The sequence below is a fragment of the Pezoporus occidentalis genome, unplaced genomic scaffold, assembly GCF_034315485.1.
Source record: "Pezoporus occidentalis ecotype Australia unplaced genomic scaffold, CSIRO_AGI_Poc_V1 ctg28, whole genome shotgun sequence".
In the NCBI taxonomy this organism is placed as follows: Eukaryota; Metazoa; Chordata; class Aves; order Psittaciformes; family Psittacidae; genus Pezoporus; species Pezoporus occidentalis.
Window position 1 is genome coordinate 5,123,385 of NW_026914718.1, and position 21,680 is coordinate 5,145,064.

Here is a 21,680-nt window from a genome sequence, read left to right on the forward strand (position 1 = left end):
TCAAATCACAAGGTAACTCATACCCCATTTTTACTTTATTTTTTTAAGTTGGCCTGTTAAACAGTAAGCCTGGTAACAATCTGTTAGTAAAGCTGTCAAGCTGCGGGAGTACTGTATTACTGGCAAATTTTGAACATGGCACCCAGAGATAACAGAGGGAAGTGTGATCCAGGCAAAAAAGGGCATTTGCCTGATCTCAGGAGTACTTTAAAGGAAAGAAGAATTGAGAGCAGGCAGATACATGCAGGTGAGAAATGAACAGCTAAAAAGTGGACAGGGCTTCATCAGAGCTACTTTGTGCCAGAACATCCACATCTTCCTTTGATATTAACAGAAATTTCCTAGAAACGTAAGACAGTTTGTATTTCAGTAAAGCATTTGGTATGGTGCTACAACAGAAATTACTAGGAGCTTTAAGAGGAATTGTGTTTTAAAGATGAGTCATGTCCCAGAACAGAGGATGGAGAACTTCCCATACTTCCAAATCTTCCCCTTTATGATGAGTAGAACTTCTTTCCCAATGATTTCTCAGGAACAAAGTCTGGAAGAGATGACATTTTAATTAAAGTCTTTAGGAACTCCAGGAGAATATGATGCAATGATGGTTGAAAATGGGATCTGTGAATAGTTAGGACTAAAACAAAGGCCTGCTAGAAAAAAACAAGCCAACCAACAAAAAAACACCCCAAAACAAAACCGAATGTTGAAAGGCAGCTAAAAAGGACAGAGATAATGGTTACAATGATATTTATATTACTGGTAATCTGAGCTGTCATCAAAGAAGACTTTAAATTGTAGATACAAAGAAGAAGTATCCAAGAACAAAGATGACAGTCAGGAATGATACCCAGCTTGGCAAGCATTGCAAATGCACCAGAGTTAGAGAACTCTGCTCTGAAAGAGACGGGACTGAGATGGTCAGTTTAGCAGTTGGAGGAGTTGTCTATCTATTATACAGTACTGAACATGCCACATTTGATGGTGCTGAGCACACAACCACTGAAATGGAAATACGTGGTATGTGACCACAGCTGATGGATCTCACAGACCCATGCTGACAGGCATGCTTAGAATCAATGTCTGTGATAAACTCAGAAGTCCCTTGACCCCTTCTTGACTGCCAAGAGGGATGGTGACAAGTGTTTAGTCTTTCCAGTGGTCTGTGCACTTTTCTGCCTGAGGTGCCATGAGTTGTAACAGCCTGGATCACCCTGCGAGCTCTAAGAAGCATGACCTTCTTACTGTGCAATCTCTGACTTGTAGTGCAGAGACTAGTTTCAAGAACAGCAGACACCTGTTTTCAAAGAAGAATCTCAGGAGAAGACAGTCCACAAGGGCCACTCCCTCAAAAAATACTCTTCAATGGATGTCAGAGGCTGGAATTGAAAGATGATGCAAAGCCCTTGAGAAGGGGGGCTTTCACAAGAAAAGTAATGAGAAAACATTTAGCAAGACACCATACATCTGATGGCTGCCGTACTTGCCTGGTACACCTTAATATGAAAACGGCAGTCTCAGTCATCTGTAACTATATAAGATGACTAAATGAAGTTAAGAAATCACTAGTGGGCCTTATCTACTTGAATGCTATAATGCAATGTTTCTTTTTGCTCTGCCCTACTATAACAACCATTAGGAAGTCTGCTATTGGGACACTAACTCTGCCCTTGCTCTTTGGTCTGAGGGAATGAGATATGGCTTTTGTGGTGCATATACAGGCCAAAGAAACTGTGCTTAATAAGCATAAATGGTCTTGCCATCCCCAACCCACAGGACAATCCACGTAGACACGCCTGAGAAGTTCACCTCTTTTCTGTTACTTCCTAACTTTTGGCTGGTGAAGCACTTTGCTTCACACACAAACCCCCCATACTCATCTATTCAAGTATATACATGTATGTAGATGTAATCATATATGAACACAGAGAAACTCAATCAAGCAAATATTGCAGAAATTAAGATTTCTTACAACTTAAGATATATAATGTTGCTTGGTGGTGTGTTATATCCGGAGCATGATGCTAATACACGTTCAAGTATATTATGTAAAAATGCAAACACTTCAGTGTGGTCATACAGGGGCAAGTTATCAGATCTAGGCACATTGAATTTTATGAATAAGCATGTTAAGGAATTACAGCCAAATTCTAAACTGGGCAGTTAACTTCTGATTGCCTGTATTTTCCTTGAGATTTGACATGGATACAGAATTCTATATTTCCTAGGCTAAATATTTTTGGCTTTGAATTTAATGTTCATAAAAGGTGCCAGATTAATGGCCTGGAGACCAAAATCCCCTTTCTCCACAGAACAAAGTACATCACATATAGTAGCAGTGCAAGTTCCTTGTGTTCTTCCAATAACACTGTCCAGTCTTGACATGGACAAGTACTTTTGAAAGATTATAGCATATTTCAAGGTAGGCTGGAGTACAAAATTAGGCAAAATGGTATATACAACAAATAACATGATATTGAATACGAAACAGCCTTGAGAAGGAATGACATTTAAATATTGTGGCAATTTACGGTTAACCTAAGGGACTGGAAGATTAAGCATGATCAGCTGACATGAGGTTAAGTGGTCCTTATCTTTAGTAATGTGTATTTCTCTAGATGTCTTATTCTATAGGTGTTCTTCCGTGATATGATTTTGTTTTTTCCCTAAAGCGATTAGTACCTATTAAAGCCATAGATTCTGCTGAAATCTTGGAACAGAATGCTATTTCAATGAATATAAATTAGACACAGAGGAATGCAAATAATTGATAAGGGAAGCTAAAAGTATTAATGAAACTCCACGATCAGTAAGTGTTAATTGCAAAAAAAAACCCCAAAACTTCTTTTCCCAACTAGTTTATAAATCAGGCAGAAAAGGAAGGTCAGCAACATGAGGTCAAATTCTATTTGGAATTTTTCTGTCAGCAGTAATGACAGAAGGAGGGTAAACATGCACGATAAATATTTTTCTGTATTTTTTCTATAAGAAAGAATATGGGAGACTGCATACATGTTTTATAATGGATTACTTCCTAGTTTAGCAATAACTACAGATGTTGTTCACCATATGTATTTATGTTAACCATTCCCAAAGTCAAATGCATTTTTCCAAGCCATTTTAAAGGAGTTGAGTTCATTGCTCTCTTTCACCCGATTGCTGGGTTTTAAGATTTATAAAATAAAGAGAAAATTCAGATTATTAGAAAGAAAACTCCTTAGATTCACCACACTCTATCTGATTCTTAAAGATTCGGTTAAGTCTAACTACCTTTTCCTGATTAAAACACGTACATAGGACGAGAACAGTTATTGCACATTGAGCACTTAAGACATTGAACAGGGCAAAATAATTGATTCTGGATTTCTTCAGTAAAAAAAAAAAAAATAGAGTGAAAATATGAAGAAGAGCAATCTGGTGTCAGGGAATACCAATGAGAATTTGGAATTCAAAATCAATGTGGTAATATCTACATCAGAGACATAAGAGAGCTTGTATCTAACAGCTGGTTGACAAACAACTATCCGTGAGGAACTGCACAGAATAGGGCAATTCATTTTAATTCCACCAAACCTTCCAGTGTTACTTAGCATAGCAAGTTGAATACATAACATGGCATATAATATGAAATCATTACTGGCAGTAGCTAAAGGTAATGAAAATTTGGTGCCACAGTAATAGTACTAATAGTAGATCACTTACACAGAGTGCCCAGTTGACAGTGATGTGTATAGGAGACCTGTCTTACATGCTGACCCAATTTCATTATGTTCTGCTTAAATGCATTGAAGGTGTCTTAGTACTGTGGAGACAGTGCGATACATCTTTGAACAGTGAATACATGTCATACATACTCACAGGATGTGGCATTTTACCCTGGGGAATAAAATCAGGAGCTTTAATTTATTTAATAAATTAAATAAGCAAAGCTTTTTGTATTGCCTTGCAAAGGAGTAAGAAACTGCTGCTCCCTCAGTCTGTGAAACTACATTTAAAACAAACAAACAAAAACCAAACTGAGGTTTTGAATCAGGGGCACAAAATCAGAAAGGTTTCAGGAAAGAGGCAAGAAAGACTTAACCTGGGAAGAGTGTTGATAAACTTATGAAGCTCAAAGAGTTAACCTTCAAAAGAGACTGTTAACATGTAATTTTTAATGACAGTTTCCAAATCCCTACAGTAACAGAAGGTATCAGACAGCAGAAGCATCTCTAACTAGCATACAAACACATGACCATGTAGAGTAGCTGGATACTGATACTAGCTAAATTTAAACTGGAACTAAAGTGCTTTTGCCTACTACTAATGGCAGTTATTCACACAAGTAATTTACCAAGAAATCCATCACATTCTCTGTTCTATTCACATTCAACTAATTATTTTGATGAGAATTTAGGAACTTTTTATGCTGTTGAACCTGGTCCTTAGGATCTTTGTTATCAAGAGTGGACATGTGAAGAGTGAATATCAGCACTTGGTCACATTGGAGAGATGTGAATGCAGGTATCAGTGAGTGAAATTCTACATCTTTTGTCTTGTGGTGAGGTGATTTTGGATCGTAAGATGTCAAATCTATTATTCTGCAGTTATATCATGTTGTGATGTTTTCTTGAGGAACTACCCAGCCTACTTGGAAAGGGAGAGAGACATTACAATTATTTAAACACCACAAAACTGAAAAGGTAGAAATGACTACTGACTGTAGCAAGCACAACCTGAGACTTACTCCAGTTTAGCTGAAGTCAAAAGAGAGTTTTGCTATTGATTGCAATAGAAATTAGATAGTTAAAGAAAAAGGTATATATTTATGACCAATCTCACCAATAATCTATTCTGTACAAAAAGAAATGTACCCATATAACAGATAACATGGAGCCCCCTTCTCCACCCCCCCAAAAGCAGACGAAGGCCCTTAAGAGATGAAGGCTGTCTAACACGAAGTCCTCCCTGATGTGAATAAGTCACTTGCTCTAATGAAATGACCCTCACTTATTGCCTAAATTTCTCATCTCAACTGCACTTCTCTTGAACTAAGAAGGTATCTTTTGACGTCAATATTACTGAAATAGGGAGTTAAAAGACAAGGTCTCTTCCTTGGTCTTATGCAATAGGTCAGCAAGACTAGAAAGACATTGGCTTCTTAGCAAATAACTAATTAAATATCCTTCAAAAAAATCAACAATTAAAAAAATGCCCTTGGGATTTGGCTTATTTGCCTTTTTAGGCAGATAGATACAAGCAGGCAAACAGTTTTTGTTATCCAAAACAAAAGCAGAGCAGAAAATACATAGTGGAATGTGCCAATACTGAACTCACATTCAGAGCATGATGACAAGCCTGTATCTGAAGTACTTTAACATGTTATACTATGAAAGATAATGTTTTCACTATAATAAATACTGCTAATGTTTTATTATGGCAGGTGACTTCATCCTATGAGGATCCCCTGGAATGCCCCAGCTTCCAGTTAAAGATATTCTCTTTCATCTCTAAATAGATTACACCTTCAGCAGGTGTTTGAAATAGGCAAAGGCCTGTGGTCTCATAAAGTGGAAAAAAGGGGATGATTGGTCAGACATGGAAAGTGAGAGCTGGTAATTATTTTCATATGACATGCAAGAGATGTTATAGCAAAGCTGACTAAAGCTGAGCATGAGTTTGCCAGTCCTCTTCCTTCAACAGTGATGTCACCTAGGTCTTGCTTTCTGCAAAGTTATGATTAATAAAAGGGGAGGATTATTACAGTAACTTACTCTTAGTGGGCAAGGGGTGACATCAACAGCAGCTGAGCAAACTGACCAGACTTAGTTGTGTGTTGTGGAGGACTTTTTTTCTGTAGCAATGACTAGCAAGGGGCTAACAGCATCTGACGGCACAAAGGGCCCTTGAAACTGGAAGGACGCTCCTGGTGGAACTTTTGAATAGGAGCCACCATTTTAACTCTTCCACTTCCTTTTACAGTTGCAAGACGTTTCAGTTGGCCTACAGCAACCTTTTGACTTTATATGTTAAATGCATGCACAAGCAAACTCAAAACTGATCAAAACCTACCCCACTCACCTTTCCAACCCAAAGCTGCACGATCCCCATTTTCTGCCTCATCTGCTGGTATTATAATAACTTTTTTCCTTATTGCTAATTCCAGAATATCTTTGCAAAAAGAACTTCTGCATCTTTGGGGTATGGATTTTCACAGCAACACCACAGAAAAGTTAGACATGGAATATAGAACGCTGAGCCTCTCGTTAATCTCTGGAAGAATGCTGTGTTTAATTACATTTTCTTTCCTTCAAATTGATAGAGACTTATAGCAATCCTGCTTGCTATTTAACCTTTGCAAATTTGCCCTCCCTAAAATTAGACTTGGCCACCTGGAAATATTTACCAACTGAACTGAAATGCTCTTGTGAAAGCACTGCCAGTGTAAATTGAATTCTTACCCCTGTAGAGTAACAGCCCTTGCATTGTGTGGCCCTGAGTATAACTATGAGGTGCCCCAAGAGAAGGTCAGATACTTTGGACTTTTTCTATCAAGTTAACTTTTTCATGTTAGGTGGACAGCATTTGCACTGATAATAAAAAGGGCATATGAGACTACTTTCGACTCCTCTGTCCCACAAGGACTAAGAAAACAGTCCCAAATGGGAACTGCAGAGGTTTGACATTACATTACTAAAAACTTCTTTGAGCTGGAACAATTTGAATGCCCTTTTTGAACACTAATTAAAAAAAAAGATAGAGTATGCAAGCTAACCATTTACTTGTCCAAACACTAATAACACTGTGCTTCTCATTTTCACAAAGACATCTTGTGAGGGAAACAAAAAGAATTTTCTAAAGTGAATCAGTGAATAATGGTCCCAGTGCTAATATCTGGAAAGTCAGCCAGAAGATGAGCTGAGGAGTACTACAGATACTGAAATGTTCAACCACAGACCAGTTAACTGTATCCTAAACATTTTCTGTTGTCAGCTTTGTGCAGCTTAGAATGGTCTAACAGTTCATAAGTAGGTAGCAATGTATTTTAGCAAGTAGCCAGAAAAGCTTGGGAGCCATGGCAGGTTCCCATTTCCATCCTGACCACAGACAACTTTGGTAGCCCTGGACAGCGAATTAAGCACTGCGAGCAAGCTCCCACCTTGAATATTCTAAGTTAGAAAAGACGTGTACCTATTTCAAGGACATAGTGGTGATTAATCAGTTGATTCCTGAAAAGATCTACATACTCCCTGAATAACAAATATTCATGCTATCAGTGCTCAGTTATTTTACCCCTTATACTTAACTTCATATAACACATTTAAAAGGCAAGTTCAGTTTCTGTGCAGTTCTTACTCTATTTTAGCCTATTCTTGAATTTCAGAATATGCTTGAGAACAATTTGTATTATTTTTTCTGGAATGACCAGATTTCCAGCAAAGATCTAAAAATGTCTCCCAACATCTGTAACTCTAGTCATGTATGTCCAAAAATGTCTATATCTGCTTGTCTAAATAGCTCATTGTATGTAGAGATCAGGTAATCAAGTACCAGTGTCACTTAAGAATTTACTTCATTTCTATGAGTTGGAGTGCTCAAAGGAAGCTACTGAGGCAGCTGTACACAAAAGAATCACCTCCTGACTTTCTCCCTGCTTTCTGATGTTGTCCTGCAATTCCAGCCTCACAGCCTGTTTCCACTTCCAGATGGTGACATGTAGCAGGCTTCCCATAAATGTTAGGACATCCAGCCATACCTGGGCAATTCCGAACAGCTAGACAGCAGAGGCAGTCTTTCCCAGTGATTCAGCTTTGAGACTATGAGAAAGCAGTCTTAAGGTATACAAAAGATGTTTTCTTAACTTTTCATCTTAACCAGAGCCTGACACACTGCTTCAACATCACTGGCTGAGGAAATGTTTCCAATTGCCTGGGATCAAAGTTAACCAATAATCTGATACAGTGTTTTTGCTCTTAAAAACACTCAGCAAAATGACTGTGAGGGGTCTGGATTGAGTTTTTGTATATGATCCTTTTTGCAGTTCTAGCTCAGAAGTTGAAACCCAACCTGTGTCAACTGTGACTAACGTGGTTATTCACAAGACTAACTTTTGTCTAGGGTAGATTTCCTTTGAAATTGGTGGCAAGAGATAGGCTTTTCTGAGGGTGATTCAGGGCAGGAACAGTAAGGTCTCGCTCTGAATCACCTTCAGGAACTTTCTTCTTCTTTCCATGGCACAGAGATAGGAGCGCCTCACTACCACGAAAGACATGAGAAACTCCCTGCGGTCCCACTGGTGGTCCATCTAACCCCATTTTCTCATCCCAACAGTGGCAACAGTAGATGTTATTTGGAGAGAGAATGTAAGCCTGGCCGCTTTCCGCAGGCCTATCCCTTCAAACTCCCCAGCATCGCAATTTTTGTATTAGGGATGTTAAAGGATACGTCCCTGCCTATTCCCTCTGGTAGTTTTTTATGAACCTTTCTGAGTCTTCTGATACTGTCTGCCTCCACAGCCTCCTGTGGCAACAAATCCCAGAAGCTCAGTCTCCATTGTGTAAGCACTGTATCTGTTTTAAATCTTCTCCTACTAGTTTCAACGAGTTCCCCCTAGTACTGCAGGATTTGGTGGATAACAGTTTGGCATTCACCTTATCTGCCATCTTCATGATTTTCTAAATCCATTCCTAAATCTCAAGCACATCTTCTCACAGCCTTTGTTTCTCCCAGCTGCCTTTCAATTTCTTCTTATGAAGCAGCTGCTCCACAACCTTAGTCATTTTAGTGGCTCTTCTCTAACTCTGCTACATCCTTCTTGAGACGTAGAGACCAGAACTGTACACAACACCCACCTTCTGAGCGCTCTAGTGCTTAGTATCATAACAAAATGGTGCCCTCTGTCTTGCTCTCACACTCTTCCTCTCAACACCCAACATATCTTGGCGTTTTTGACTGCCACTGCTCATTAAATTTATAAGTTTGGTCACCTCCAAATGATACCTCCAAGACCCCTCTCTCCCTAGACTGCAGATACCCTCTGGGAATACTTCCCTGAATGTCACTTCCAGATTGGCTATTTGCTGATTTGTACAAAAGGATTCACTTCTTTCAGTTCAGCTACCACTCAAAGCAAGACACTACAGCAGGCAGCTCTGCTGAGCATCCCAAGAACTTGCTGGACCAAGGGCATAAGCTAGCCTGTATGAACTCAAGAACGTGGGTGAGGAATGCTGTGCTACGGCTGTCCTTGCTGCACCTCTTCTGTGAGCAAGCAGATTACACTATTGTTCAGAACTGTCATTTGGCTCTGATCACACGAGCTAAATTCAGTTTAAGGGGGGAGAAAAAAGAATCAGAATTCCTCCCCCCCCCCCAAAAGAAAAGAAAAAAGAAAAAGGAATCTGCTTCCTGAGAAAGATCTGAACACTTCTTTGTTGGTTTTATACTTCCGAGATGCTTGGTTACTGTCCCTGAATGGGCAGCTTCAAAGGAGCAATTAAAAAATGTGTGCATAGAAACACAGATGAGCCCTGTTTGCACACAAAAACTTTATTCTGAGCTACCTTATGTCACCCCTTTTAGCAGGAGTCACCATGAGGGCATGACACCAATAAGCAGACAATGAATAAAGAAAATAACTGTTTATAAGTTCATAGTTGGCACACAAAAGTTATTGAAGAGGAACTGATATTCTAGGCAACTGGCCATCACTGCTGCCTATCAACCCTCTGTTCCCCCAACTGTTACTGGGTGTCATAAAACTCACTTTAAAAACACTTCTACAGGACCACAAAGCTTGGCAGGTACAATTTTGTGCTCACTGATAAACAGGCTTAAACCTTATTGTTCACGAGCATTGTAGTCTGTAGGCAGACAGCAGGCAAGTAGGTATTTAACTGCCTATGTGTTATACCTCCCACCTGCACTGAACTACAAGTATAAAATTTCCACCATAAAATGTGAAGTCACATGAGAAAAATTAACGGAAGTGGATTAGTGAATTAAATCCAGATTTGAGGATCCTGTATCCGTTCCAAACGTTTAAGCTCAGCGCTACCAAGTCAAACCTCAAGTGTTATAGCCCCAGATTTGAGGAAAATTTGGGGATAAATTCTCAAAACTTTAGGTAGGTTCACATTTGAACCTGGAAACTCAAGGTCACCTCTAGTGCTTGTTAAAATGTGAGTCTGTGCTTGGAGGGGAGGGGGGCAGCTCCATTACACCAACAAATGTTGACTTTATTTTACTCCCCTCACCTCCCCATATGTGAAATGCTCTCAGTAATTTCCCATGTTTCCCTGAAAATAATCACTAAGCCCCAGTCCATCCCTTAGAGGTAACCTGTATCCGTGTTGGACATGAGTCCGAACACTGTTTTAAATAACCAATATGAAAATCAGTGCTGTCAGTAAGAATACAGCAGGGTGTTGCTCACCACACATTATGTGCTTTAACTGGACATCCTGTCAAGTTAAGGAACTCCTGAATTGGGTGGCTAATGGCAAAATGTGGAGTGAGATTTTCAGTGAAGACACAGATATTTGTTCAAGCTTGCTCCTGCGAGGGCCCCAGCAGGTCCTCCCGTGTGATGCAGGGCTAGAAACTGCTTCTCCTAGAAGCTCGCTGGTGCCTCAGAAAGCAGCACTTAAAGTCACCAAGGAAAGGTGGTGCCAAGGAAAAGGAGAATGCATGGAGGGCACCAACACGTGGCTTGATGTCAGACAAGTTCAGATGGTGCCTGTGCCCTCACCTGCACACTCTTGTGGCGTCCTTCATTCAGATCCCAAAGGTCATGAGAAACCAAGAAACAGCAAGGGCTTTTTTTTGCCATTTCTGACACACAAATCTCAGAACAGATCGTGATTCCATTTTGCAGATGGGGAGTTGAGGTACTTGTCTTCAGCAGTCAAGAGCAGAGACACAGAATCCAGATTTCCTGGGTCCCCATCTAATACTCTCCCAGTAAAAAGTTGTAAGCAGTCAGGCTTCCCCTCCCCGTTTTCACTGCAGGATATATTTACTTTTCCACAGTGATTTGCTCCACAGGGGATTCACAACAGGCAAAGCAGCAACGACGCACATGATCAACATACCTTATTAAAGCCACTTGCTGGTGTCCTCAGTATGCCAATTCTGTGCTAGCCACTCTCACAGAGAGGGAATATCTGTCCATGTGTAGCACCACAGCTTTTCCCAAGGGCCTGTGCATGATGACTACCTTGGAAGGTTTGCCAGCGTAACCTCTTGTTGAGTTCAGCTTAACGAAAGTGGCAAGATTATGAGCTTCATTCAATTCCCTCCCACACATCAGCAGATTTAAACTAATCAAAACATAACAGGCAAAATGTATCCCCATCATCGAGGGAGCTAAACCAAGATGAAATTGGACCTTTCTTATTTTTCTTACAATGTGAAAGCCAGGATCTTTTTTTAAAAAGAAAAACCAAAACCCAGATATTAATACATAGAAGTTAAATTTAAAATAAAATAAAATAAAATAACATACAATACAATATCTTCTACTGACATAACCCAGTCTCTGAAGTCAGGAGATCTCCCTCAATTTACATTAACTCAGGCTCCAGCCCTCCTCTTACAAACAGAGTTGTAAATCTTTCTAAAATCCACAGGCAATATTACTTTGGGAAGTACCTCAGTGAATAATCATCTGAACAGCTTTTATCTACGACCCAATTTCTTGTTCCTCTTCCCAGCCACCAATGGTTAATATTAACCTTCAGATTCAAAGCTTGGTTCAACTGACTTCTGCTCCCTGAGCCAGCGCTAACTTCAGTGGCATAGGGAATTGGCCCTAAAAGCTAAAAGGAGCCTGTACTTACACAGTTTTGTGCACTGTGATTGACTAACTGTAGTAAAAGAAAGACAGAACAGAGAATTCATGGTTTGTCAGAGAAATAAAACCATTTCCCATTACTTTGCAGTTGGCTCAATAATATCCTTAATAAAACTCCACTGATCGAAGTACAATTACAACAGAATTAGTTTGTGTAGCAACGCCTTCAAAAGCATGTAAATTAATTTAGTGGAATCTACCTTTCAATAATAGCTTTAATTCACCTATAGATGTTAAATGCTGCTCCAAGTTTAGCCATAAATTTTTCACCCTACTTGGAACCAAATAGGATCTGTCATCTGGGGCTGCCTCCCTGTGTGGTTTAAATCGCTGATGTGACTCTAATCATAACCTCTGGAAATATCTTTGAAGACAGCATCACTCAAGACATTTTACACATTACAGAGCTGTTTCTGAGGGGAAAAAAGGGACCTTTCTAGTAATGTACTGAAAAATCACCTGTCAAGTGAACAAGCTGTGTGAACTCCAGCTCTTTGGACTACCCTTTACTGTTATAATTTAACTCCACACTCTCTAGAAATTCAAGAAAATCCACTTTGTAAATAGGTTTTCCCCCAAAAGCAAAGCTTTGAGCAAGCTCTGATTATAGAAGACATCTGTGTCATATCACATCGTACTAATACCATCATCTGTGTCACCTGGCTTATGTATTCATACCTCCTGGTTTTTATTTTTAAGTGTAAAATGGCAACACGTAAAAATAACATGCACATAAAAATATCTCTGTTTAAGAAACAGCTCACTGTTCCATGAGTTGGCAAGAAAAAAGATCAATGAATGACATGAAGGAAGACATAGGTATAGTTTAGAAAGGAAATTAACATACTTCCTTCTGTTAGTCAGATTGACTTTTATATAAGATTCTCTTAGAACAGAACATTCATACTTATCCTGCCCCCCCTGCAAAAAGTGTCTTCCATTAATGTTTAAAAAAGGGCAAGAACTTGAAAGCAATTCTTTACCCAACCCTCCAGACCGAGTTCTTATCCTCAGATGAACTTTATTTTTTGATCAGCTCACTAATTATGATTGAAATCACTGGCCCCTCTAAACAGCACATAAGCATTAAAGCTAGCAGCAACAGCAAGACTGGTCTTAATTGGCCGACTTACATAAAAGCAGAAACATCAAACTTCTAAATATAAGTTTCTGGCATATCTTTTCTTGCTATTACAGTAAAATAAGGTACAACAGAGTGAGATTCCAGCTGATTTGCACAGAAATCTCTGCCAATGTGTTTTCTGGTGACTGCTCTTCAAAGCAGGAATGGAGATGCACAAATACTGTTGTCTGCAATTTGGGATTCCAAAATAGCCAGAAAAATCGCACAATCTCCACTAGGTGAATAATGAAGTGGCACTGGTCCATCTTTTTTTTTAATGGGAAGATAAAACCCACAATTAGGAAATAAAGAGACAGGTTGCTGGAATAATAACCTCTCTCTTCTATTCCCATTTCTTTAGTTATTTCTGATCCAGCAGAGAACTAAAATATGCCTGTGAGCCAGCAAGGTAGGCTCAGCATCACCCAGATGCTTTATGTGGTCTCAATCAGTGCTATCAAGAAAGTCGGAAATCACAACTTCACGAAACAAACAGGGATTATCTGGATTCTGAAGCTGCCAGGAAAAAAAAAAAAGAAAAAAAAAACACAAACCCAACAAACCAACAACAAAAAAACAGCTACAGTCTTTCCCAACAGCAATTGCCCTTTCTGGCAGGAAGGGGTAAAAATAGAGGCAGCTCATTAATATGGCTTGGCAGTGCTTAATGGCAGCTGGTCTGAAGAGTTAGATCAGTGGGTCTTTCCAGCAGTACTCCCGGACCACTGCCAGCAGGTGTTGCTGTGTTCAACCAAATGAGAAGAAGTGGAGGGGTGGGGAGAAAAATATTTATAAAGAGAGAAATAGGTGTGAAAAAAAAAATTAGTCACTGAGTAAAGCTTTCATTAGGCCTTTGGTACAGCTATACACAAACTCCCCGAGGCAATAAGGAGCATGCTCTGAAATGAATAATGCTTTTCACTTCTCCTAATCTCCTTTCAAAAGTTATCCTGCGCTATAAATCACGTACGTTTGCTGTGCTTCCCTAGGTAGGCTTCTCCTGTCACAGACCACACACTTTCACACTGGGAATTCTCTGACCCGCTGCTGCTGTGGGAGAAGCTATGGACCGGCTGGGTGCTGCATCAGGAGGGGGGGACGCCGTCACCCCAGCCGCTGTGGTTGGAGCCCCACACGACTGCAAGGCCACGGAGAAGATAACGCTGTTACTTTCAGGGCTGTTTTTCCATTCTCTGTAAAACCAGTGCAATACAAGATCTCTTGCTGAGCATATGTCTGCTGCCAAATTACAACAGTCACTGCACTACCAGTATGTAACTAATTTCAAAGAGTTTCAGGGTGCCAGTTAAAACCAAATTCAGTCTGGTCCTGAGAAAAACAGAATTCCATCCTGCTGGAAAAGTCCTTTGCCAAAACTGGGGTTTAGGGTCCCCATTAAAAATACAGCCCTGCAAATAACTAGGTATGTGCATGCCCATTATTTGTCTCTCACTGTCCCTGAAGGGGGAAAAAAAATAGGGGGAAAAAAAAAGCTGTTCTTTGTAATAACTGGAACCCCCAAAGTCAGATCTCAGGAAAGCTACTGAAACCTGTTTCAAGAGGCTTCAATCCACAGCATGTTACAGCCTGGAAACTTGTTATATGCATATTAAACCTGGGAAACAAAACAACCTATGTGGTCATATGTTTCCCATTAACTCCTGATTTTTTTGCTCATTCTACCAAAGCTGTCATGTGAATACAGCACACACACACACACACACCAGTTGGAATCCACACTGGTATCACTGTAGATTGACAATTTAAAATCTTCCTTCCCTGATCCAGATCAGCCATATTCCAAGACAGATTAAACTTACATTACCAACAGGACATAAAAATACAATCATAAGTACGATTCAGGCCAAAAAAAAAAATCTGAAGGATGGGGATTTTCTGGTAATCAGTGGGTGTTTTGAATGAGTAAAGACTGCATGATCATGCCATTTGTCATAAACGGTACCACATAAAGCCAGCTATTATGTGTGTTCAAGAAAGGAGATGGATTTTGAATTTACTTTTGACCTTATATATATTACTTTCGTACTGCCTAATTGGCACAGTGATTTCTGATCCTCATGAATGTAAACTGGAATGAAAATCACATTTTATTTTATTCCACATGTGTTAATATCACACTTGCAAAAAATGTGACCTGTCATTCATTGTAACTTATTTTTAGATGTCTAAACAGTTTTTAATAGCGTGATGCAATCCACACGTCAAGAAGCCAGGAGACTTGGACAAGAGCAATATGATTCATTTTTAAGAGCTTTAAAGGGATCCCTAACTTAACAGAAGGATGTATTTATACAAAGATTGATTTAAAACAGAATTCATCCACAGCAAAAGGATTCTTAATCAAGTGCATTTTTCTGAAGTTGAAACGAATCCAAATTTGCAAATAGATTATCTGGTATATTCTTAAGTATGAAAGAAGAAGAAAACAATTTGCAAACTAGCAATTAAGTTTCTGGCAAATACTGTATTTGAACTAAATCAGTGATATCTACATCTAATAATATCTATATCTAGCTGTGCAATAAAACAAGTTGGAGTGTGTCTTCCTGACTCATAGTGTTTGCTTTCAGTCTGATTTTAAGTTCTATTCTTTAAATGGATACAGAGATCACCACTACAAGTTGAATCCACGATATTTTGTCATGCTAGACAATTAGGAGTTTCCATTAGATAATTACCAGAAGTATGTCTCATACAGGAAAAACAGTCAATTGCTGATGTAACAGGATTAACCAATCCAGCACAGTGATCCGGCCCACTTACTTTTGACAGACATTATATGTGAGTGTACACATGAGAAGTACAGTATAAAGCTTCGCATTATAAATACCACAAAGAGGAACTTCAGCAGTTCTTAATGCACAATACAGCAGTCTCCTTCTGAGAGTCAGGACTAGAGAGGTAAAACTTTACATCAGATTTTTTTTTCTTTTAAAATTGAAACTTTTAATTCCTGTGCATGCTGTTAGAGGTCTATTGAATGAATGCATATACAGAGCTTTGCAGCTCAGGTGATTTTATAGAAACAGTCTGAACCACTATTTCTCTATTTATTGGAACACTCTGTATTTTTGTTCCTATATATCTATGTATGTTAAGTACAACTGCAGTAGATACCAGCGGTATCAGCAGACTCGCTTTTAGAAAACAGTGGGGTTTAGAAAGTTCTGCTTTAATGTTAAATCTGTCATCATCATGGCATGCAAGTAAAATATGCTATACCTATATGTAATAGAGATTGTCTGTGATAAGTGTACCTGTTATATATGGCAAGCAATGTATACCCCACAGCAAGAACCCAAATATACTTATCTATGTTTTATATTGATTTATGCCTATCCCTTACTTTTCATCAGACACTGTTGGGATAGGTGCTATATTAGAACTATAAATAACCCCTTTAATTATGTCATCTGTTAGTACATCTAATCATGACTGCATATTTTCATCTGAAATTATTTTTTCGTCCAATTAAACTTTCAGTTCTATTTCAAGCTGACTTTCAGACTTCATATAATTACAACAGACTTTGGGCTGTTCACAAGATCCAAGAAATTTAGATGTATTATAGCAAGGTTTGTGTTACAAAGATGTGTTTATAAGAATGGCTGCAGGGTTTATAATGCTGACAGACCCGTAAGTGTAACAGTATATAACAGTATAGCAACTGAGGTCAGTAAAACACAGATGACGGTGTACTGTGGATGCCTTATAACAGTGAAAGACTTATAAAAGAGCTTAATTGAAAAGGACTCGCAATATATAACATTTGTAAAACTTTGGTTGATTGTTCAATTACTTCTGTGTGTTTAATTTAACTATAATTCCTTACCTGTCTCTCAACCCATGTGCCTGTAGTCATCTCATGGAAATCAGAGACCTTACAATGCTTATATTTATAAGTTACTCCTTTCTACTAAAATACAGTGGTTGATGGTAATATAGAGAAAGCGGAATATTTGCTGGGTAGGAAGTAAGCACACCTGAGAAGACACAAGTGTGAGAGAGAGAATGAAAAGAAAACAAGAAAGAGGGTAAATACTAAAAGAGCAGAAGCTGTTCTGAGAAAATCTGTACAAGTTAAAGTCTGCAGGGAAAGAACCTCAGAGTCTATCAGCTGTAGTGTTTTCATTTTCCATTACCAAGTTCCAGCGAGAGGGAGTTTGCTAACTTCACCCTTGCTAGGTAAGGAACAGAACGGAGGGGCTACAGGGGCTACAGAATGCACAGGCAACATTAAGCCATGGCAGTGACACTGGGAATGCCTTTTCACTGCACAGCAAGACCCACAGGGGCATGAACTGGCAAGGGTGTACCAACACTGGTGGAAACTCGGGCTCCTCACAGTGTTTTAGCTTGCTTTTCATTCCCAATGTCTTATTCTAATGTTATGATTGCTCTGTGTGGTTTAAATGAATGAAACAAAAAAGTACCTCCTAATAACAGTGGGCCAAATGTAGATCTTACTCAGCCTTCCTTCAGAGAGAATTATTATTGGCATCGATGAGGGGTTTGCCTGAGTCAGGAGCAAGTATGATTTGGCCAGATGACATGTAACACTTTTCACCTTCAAAGCATTTTTCAGACATTACTTGATTAACCCCAAACCTAAATATATCTGCCTGAGAATTTCTAGGCACAGGCTAGCAGAGAAGTAGAGATATTTCTGCTCTGCGGGCACTACCTTAGCATGTCACAGATAAAGTGCTGCACCAGCTCCTGCTTAGGCTTTCAGTGCCTGACTGCATATTGCAGCTGGAGAGTGTATCATGTATTATGTAGCCCTCCAAACAGTGTTATTTTGCTCCCCTCAGATCTCTTGCCAGTGTTGATAACCTCCAGCATTTAGAAGTGAGCAGAAAAGATCTCTTCTCCTGAAGGCAGAATAATATTCTGCCCAAAATATTCAGAGCCCCTGCTCTCATTCCCATCTCATTCACAAGCTATTTAACATCCCTGCTTATACCAGGCAGGACCAAGAGCAAGGTGCTCCTTAATAAAAGGTTTCAGTCTTTTCATTCATTCATGTCCCCTCTATTCAGTTAAAGCCAGTGATACTGTTGAAGGAATAAAACAAACAAACCAAACCTAAACAACAGAAAAAGGGAAGGAATGGAAAAAAAGGGGGTCGGGGGGGGGGGGTGTGGGGGGGGTGATGACAGGCAGGGGGGGAGCCAGGAGGGTCAAACAGAGAGGGGAGGAAAGAAAAAAAAAAACCAGGAAAAAAAAAGGATTAAATTTGCAGGAATGAAAAGAGATTTTAGAAAGGGGGGAGGGCAGAAACCACGAGTAGTGATATTTGAAGAGAGGTGTGTGTTAGGGGAGCAATGAGCATAAGGAAGCCAGCCTGCCTGTTCCTCCCCCTTCCTAATCATAGCCTTTACTCACAGACAAAACTCCCTCCCTCTCTCATTCACTCACTCACTTTAGGCCAATCCGTCCTCTCTCTCTCTCTCCCTCTCTCTGTGTCTCTCTCCTACTCTGAGACAGAGTCAGAACTCTTCTCCCTGACAGCCACAAACATCTACAGCACTTATTGCATTCAGAGGGGGAACCTGCAAACAAAACTTCACAGAAAACTTTTGGTTCTTGTTCCAGAGAATTTGCTGAAGAGAAGGAAAAACAAACAAACAAACAAACAACCCAAACCAGCCCCAAAAAAAACTGTGCGTGAAGGGGGAGGAAAAGCAGGGCCTTTTAAAGAGGGAATCACAACAACTTTTGCTGCCAGGATGCCTTTGCTTTGGAAGAGAGGATTTTTGTTGGTGCTTTGCTGGATTATAGTGAGGAGTTCCCCAACCCCAGGATCCGAGGGGCACAGTTCAGTCACTGACTGTCCATCATGTGCCCTCGCCACGCTCTCAAAGGATGTGCCCAGCTCACAGCCTGAGATGGTGGAAGCAGTAAAGAAGCACATACTGAACATGTTGCACTTGAGGGACAGACCTAATATCACCCAGCCGGTGCCCAAGGCAGCACTTTTAAATGCCATCAAAAAACTCCATGTGGGAAAGGTGGGAGAGGATGGTTATGTGGAAATAGAGGATGATGTTGGAAGAAGAGCTGAAATGAATGAAGTTGTGGAGCAAACCTCAGAAATCATCACCTTTGCGGAATCAGGTGAGTGCTTGAAAAACAAAACTGTAAAATAATATCCTTTGTGCCAGAACTGCAATTAACTTCTTTCCTTCTCCTCAGGAATAATGTTTTCTGCAAGGTTATAGGATGAGACTTGGGGGGAAGGGAGAAGGAGGAATAGGATGGGGGGGGGGGGGGGGGTAGGACTCTGAAGGAATTTGATTTTTCTTAGTCTTGGCTACAGATTACACTTGCTAAGCACAGTCAGCCACACAGGGAGGAAGCTCTCTAACCAATCTTGAGCAGAAAGTCAGGCTGCAGCGGGGTCCTCCAAACTGTGCCTGTACAACCAGAGTACTTGCAGCAAAGTACTGGATTGCAGAGCTGATGGTGAAAGGAAAAAGGGCTGAAGCCTTTTGGGGAGTTTATCAAGATAGAAAGTGAGCTCTGCAAACTACTTGGGAAACAACCCTTTCATGTAAAAATTACAGTGGAATTTATGAAATCAGATGAAACAGCTTTAACTTTTAGAAGTGAGAGGGTTTTTTGTGTGGGTTTTGTTAGGGTTTTTTTCTTCTTTTTTTTGTAATTTAACACAGCATCTTCGGCAGTAAAGAGTTGCAGGGACTGTCAGATGACTTCAATAGAACCGGACAAGTTGCTGTAGCTGATCCAACTTGTAATGCAGACTTCTGCATACTGGAAAAAAGATTCTGTTCCTAAAATGCTCCTGCCAAAAAAATGCAACCTTGGTAGGGTGTATTTTCTAATCTTTCACAGTTCTGTTTTCCCTGACTCTTATACAGTAAGAGCTCAGAATATAGATATTTACTAAGTAATGGCTTAAGGCTCACATCAACTGCATATAGGAAACAGCTCTAAAGTTGTACTTTACTGTCTTGCTCCTGCATGAATAGGACCAGAACCCATTTGAATTCAATGTATATGTACGTGCACATATATCTGTTAGTATATGTGAATATGTTTATACATGCATCAATAGCAGGATCTCACAATAACTCTATCATCTAGCTAACAGCAACTTTTTATGATGCTGTCTAGCCAAAGCATTTTTCCTGTTGCCAAGACGGTTTTAAAAGAATGTCATTGTTTTGTTTGGTACAGCATATGGTAGGCAAAGTATGCAAAGGAACTCCAAGCATTTTTGTTTAAAAGTTTGCTGCAGCAGTATAAACAATTAAGACAACACTCAGAGTTTCCAGTCCTGAAAACCTGTTGACTCAGATGTTCTGTTTGCAGGGAAGCCATGCACAAGAAGTGTGCATGCTTTTAAGAGCAGACATTCCTGCTAGCTGTCCGATTTCCAACTGTACAAGGAACCCTTGCCTTCGGAGTCCTTGTCAATATACACATTTTCAGTTCCTTCAGCATGAAAGCTCACACTTTTCAGCTTTTCCATCCCCTCCACTTCAGAAAGCAGGCAGGAGGTGCCAATGCCAGAGGTCGTTAGAAGCAAGGGTGGCTCAGTGTTAGTTTAGAGGTGAGATTTTAAAAGCAAGGAAATCTCTAAGCTATCTATGAGTCGGATTCCCCACCTGGTTTTCAGCAGCTCGCTCTGAGCACAGTGAAACACATATGGCATAAGCAGTGGTTTCTCTTCCCTGTGTGAGTCCCAATCATTTGTAAACACATTATTGTCTCTCCTGAGCTCTGACACAAAGGAATTTGGAATTTGATATATGCCTACTCAGTACGACACCCTCCAACGGCGGCTCCTGAAGCCATTGGCTCTCGGGACCACGTGAGCAGTGAAAATCGTGCCATTGCCCACACGCTGGCCAATAGTCCAGCCGCCGATCCCCCCTGCCAAAAGCTACCCAACACTAACACGTCACTTAGTTTGATTTACATAGGGTTGTCCTACCGCTGCTTGCCAGGTTAATTTAAGGAGACTGATGCTGTGGAGTTGAAGGACAGGGGCATCTGTTGTGTTCCCATGCCTTTTCTTCCCTGCTGCTGTTCTCCACCTTCTCACTAAGCCCATTCTGGAAGCCAAGGCGGGAGGGCTGCTCTGGCCCTTTTTCCTAAACTTGCTAGACTTTGATCTGAGAGGAGGGAGGAGCAATTAGCACCTAGAAACTGAGCTCTGGGGTTTGGGCTTACGATGGAAAAGATAACTCCACTCTCTGGAGTAACTTCAGACTGATAAAACATATTTTTCATCCATGGCCATTCGCATCTGGTGCCCTGCTAACATCAGAGGATCTACCACACTTTCCAGGTGCCAATAATACAGCAACTTAAGTAAGCTCTACCTGAGATCTCTCCCACTCATGCACCAGCAGTATTATATGTCAAATGCTAAAGCAGTATTATTTTTCCTGTTGAGGAAAGTGAGGCAAAAAGCAGGAAAGTGACATGACATATAGGAAGTGTGAGTTAAAGACAGGAATAGAATATAGCCACATGGACAGTCCCCATTTTTCACTGTGTGGGAACTGGGAAGAGTATGGATAAGTTTAAAACACCAAACAGGAGAATAAATGTGCTCCTCTCACAGTCAGGTCAATGTTCTTCCTGCTTTTAATGTGAAACTCACTCTGCCTCGAAAGAGGGCAATAAGAAATCAGTGAAAATGAATGGAAACATCTCACATTGTATCAAATA

General features: G+C 40.1%; 1 protein-coding gene and 2 long non-coding RNA genes across 5 annotated transcripts in view; 1 reads left to right on the forward strand and 2 right to left on the reverse strand.

Annotated features, from left to right (window-relative positions):
- Positions 1–20,722, reverse strand: LOC134167125 (uncharacterized). Its single transcript, XR_009966094.1, has 2 exons — positions 20,609–20,722; positions 1–541 (listed from the first exon to the last, which is right to left on the reverse strand). It is a non-coding gene; the product is annotated as an uncharacterized LOC134167125 (long non-coding RNA).
- LOC134167116 (uncharacterized) overlaps positions 1–21,680 on the reverse strand; it is a 290,357-nt gene that overhangs the window by 93,019 nt on the left and 175,658 nt on the right. The window lies entirely within an intron of this gene.
- INHBA (inhibin subunit beta A) overlaps positions 15,797–21,680 on the forward strand; it is a 20,955-nt gene continuing 15,071 nt past the window's right edge. Inside the window, exons 1-2 of one of the 2 annotated variants that reach the window (XM_062625383.1) lie at positions 15,797–15,875; positions 18,573–19,094. In XM_062625383.1, the coding sequence (XP_062481367.1) occupies positions 18,707–19,094 (388 nt within the window). In that variant the 5' untranslated portion in view covers positions 15,797–15,875; positions 18,573–18,706. Of the gene's footprint in view, positions 15,876–18,161; positions 19,095–21,680 lie in introns of those variants that run through there. The other variant, XM_062625382.1, reaches the window with a different exon arrangement.